The following is a 2,516-nucleotide window of genomic DNA, read 5'->3' on the forward strand; positions in this document are numbered from 1 at the left end:
GTGAGGGTGACGATGTCGGACAGCGAAGAAGTGTCAACCTCCGGCCGACCGGAGTTTCCGGACCCAGATCCGAAAGGAGGACCGGGGTCTAAGTTTCCGCTCCCCTCGCTGATGAAGGCCCTTCATGATGATCCGAGGGGGCAGGCTGCGAGGTTCCACATAAGGGACCCTTATATGTTAGTCCGACCGGAAGCCTTTCACACGGTTCTTACTCCTCCCCCGGGTTGCACCGCGGTCTATTACAAGTCTTTGGAGATGGGGCTCCGGTTTCCGCTGACTTCTTTTGTGAAGGACCTCCTCAACGCTTATAATCTGTGTATAAGTCAAATCTCTCCAACTCCTGGGGAGGAATTGTTGCGGTTCAGATGGTATGTGCCATGCTGAGTGTCCGACCAACCATCACCTTATGGCGCAACATGTTTAAGTTGGTCGAGATGATGGCCGGGGACAACGGACCGGGCTGGTGGTATTTTCAGGCCCGACCTGGGTATAAGGTGGTGCTCGATCTCCCCTCTTCTCAAAAGGGGTTCAGAAGGGAATTTGCCTTCATCTATTATGGTGGTGACTGGGGTATCCCGACTGTCCGACCGGACGTGGAACCGAACCACGAATTAAATTTCCGGGTTCCCGAGATGTCTGAGGAGGAGGCGGTTGCTGCTATTTATCTGCAAACCGAGGCCCAGATTGTTCAAGGGGGGGAGGTCTATGTTGCTAGCAACTGGATTCCGAGCTGCCGGCTCTTCAAAAGCGAGCATGTTCTGTTGGCGGTCGGACTGAGCCGGACATTCCCCCGGGGTAATCGGCCGAGGGGGTTGCTTTATATGCTTTATGTTCATGCTTACATTTTTTAACTTGTGTTTCTTTTTGCAGCTTGCTCTTTGTCAAGTCTCTTGGAATCCGACCCAGATATGGCCGAAAAGCTTAACTATGCTGCAATGAGGGCCGCTCAGCTGAAAGCCGAACTGAAAGCCAAGAAGATAGGCATCCCAAAGAGCCCCAAGGTGGGTTTTTTCTCTGACCGAGCACCCTTCCTTTTTGACTCGACGTTCCTCTAAATTTTAACATGACATCGGTTTATGCAGGATCCTTCGAAGCCCAAGGCCTCGAAGAAGAGGAAAGAACGGGACCCGGAGAAGGTGGCGAAAACCGCCAAGGCCTTGGCCAAGGACCAAGCTGAGAAGGCCAAAAAGGCCAAGTCTGTAGAAGTTAATAGCCCTCGCCCCGAGGAGAAGGCTGATAAATCCGAGGGGACCCGCATTTCTGTCCACTCGGAGGACTTCCGACCAGTTCGGAGTCCTCAATACACGCCGGCCACCCCTCGTGGCCCCCATGATGACCCAGAAGAGCTTAGCCTTGCCCTGTCCAAGCCCTTCGCTGAGTTGGACGTCCACGGGCTTGACACTCGCTGGACTAACGCGGTCGAGTGCTTGTATAGCCCGACCGACCGGGAATACATTGCGCAAACCAGCGGCCCAGAGGAGACGAACGACCTGTTCCGTAGCTGGGTTGAGGTGAGTTCCTTTCTTGCTTTTAACTTCGCTGTTTTTCTTTGCCAAGTACTGATTTTTTGTTATTACAGTTCTCCGCTCGGCTGGTCAATGTGGCTCGGAACAAGGTGCACCTGGCCGACAAGGTATCTGACTTGGAGGCTCGAGGTAAAAAGCACTACGAGGAGCTCCGCGCTGCCAGGGAGGGCCAGAGGATAGCCGAGGCCGACCTCGTCAACGCCAAGCGCTGCATTGATCGGGACCAAGAAGATTTTAAGGCCGAGCCGGCCCAGTGGGATTTGGCCAAGCAGGCGCTCATCAAGGAGAGGGACGAGGCCGTGATTGCCAAGACGGCTGCTGAGGCCCGAGTTGTGGAGGCGGAAGGCAAAATAACCGAGCTGCGCTTCCAACTGGCTGAGCTGGAAAAGGCTCCCAAAACCGAGGACCAATGGTTTGCGGGTTGGAAGGAGACCAAGGCTTGTACCGATTTTGTTAACGAGGTCGGCTCTACTGCCCAGAAGATGGGGGTGGATGACGCCCTTAAGCGAATGAAGGCGGCCTTGGCCAGATCCCACCCCTCTCTTCCCTGGTCCGAGGTGAAGGGAAGCTATGATGCCCTTCTGAGGGAGGAAGACCAGGCCTTGCTTGCCGAGCTGCATATCGCTTTGTCCGATGAGGACGATGATGAAGATGGCGATGAGGCGGAGGTTGCTGAGGAACAGGACCAAGGGGTCGCCAGGTCCGAGGAACATCATGACAGCACCAATGATCAGACCGAACCCCCTGCAACTTAGGCCCCCATTATGTTGTATTTTTGTTTCTTCTTAGCTCTTTACCTTGGTAGTACCAGGGTCTTAGGATGTAACGTTTTTCTAACTTTAATGAAAACTGTCTTATTATTTTATCCGAGCACCTTTTATGTTTGTCAGTTGCAATTTGCTTTCAATATTGATTCTCGAACTGGTTTAAGTTCTTCCTGAGCGCTGGTCGGATTTAATTCCTTTACCATACCATTGAAACTGGTTAAGT

The 2,516-nt window shown here is 53.1% G+C and overlaps 1 protein-coding gene across 1 annotated transcript; it reads left to right on the forward strand.

Annotated features, from left to right (window-relative positions):
• Nucleotides 1-384: 384 nt before the first annotated feature.
• Nucleotides 385-2,281, forward strand: LOC125492696 (uncharacterized). Its single transcript, XM_048635406.2, has 3 exons — nt 385-1,001; nt 1,083-1,511; nt 1,580-2,281. Exons 1-3 carry the CDS (start codon nt 909-911, stop codon nt 2,279-2,281), a joined length of 1,224 nt encoding a protein of 407 aa, XP_048491363.1. The 5' UTR covers nt 385-908.
• Nucleotides 2,282-2,516: the final 235 nt, after the last annotated feature.

Source organism: Beta vulgaris, chromosome 8 (assembly GCF_026745355.1).
Source record: "Beta vulgaris subsp. vulgaris cultivar EL10 chromosome 8, EL10.2, whole genome shotgun sequence".
In the NCBI taxonomy this organism is placed as follows: Eukaryota; Viridiplantae; Streptophyta; class Magnoliopsida; order Caryophyllales; family Amaranthaceae; genus Beta; species Beta vulgaris.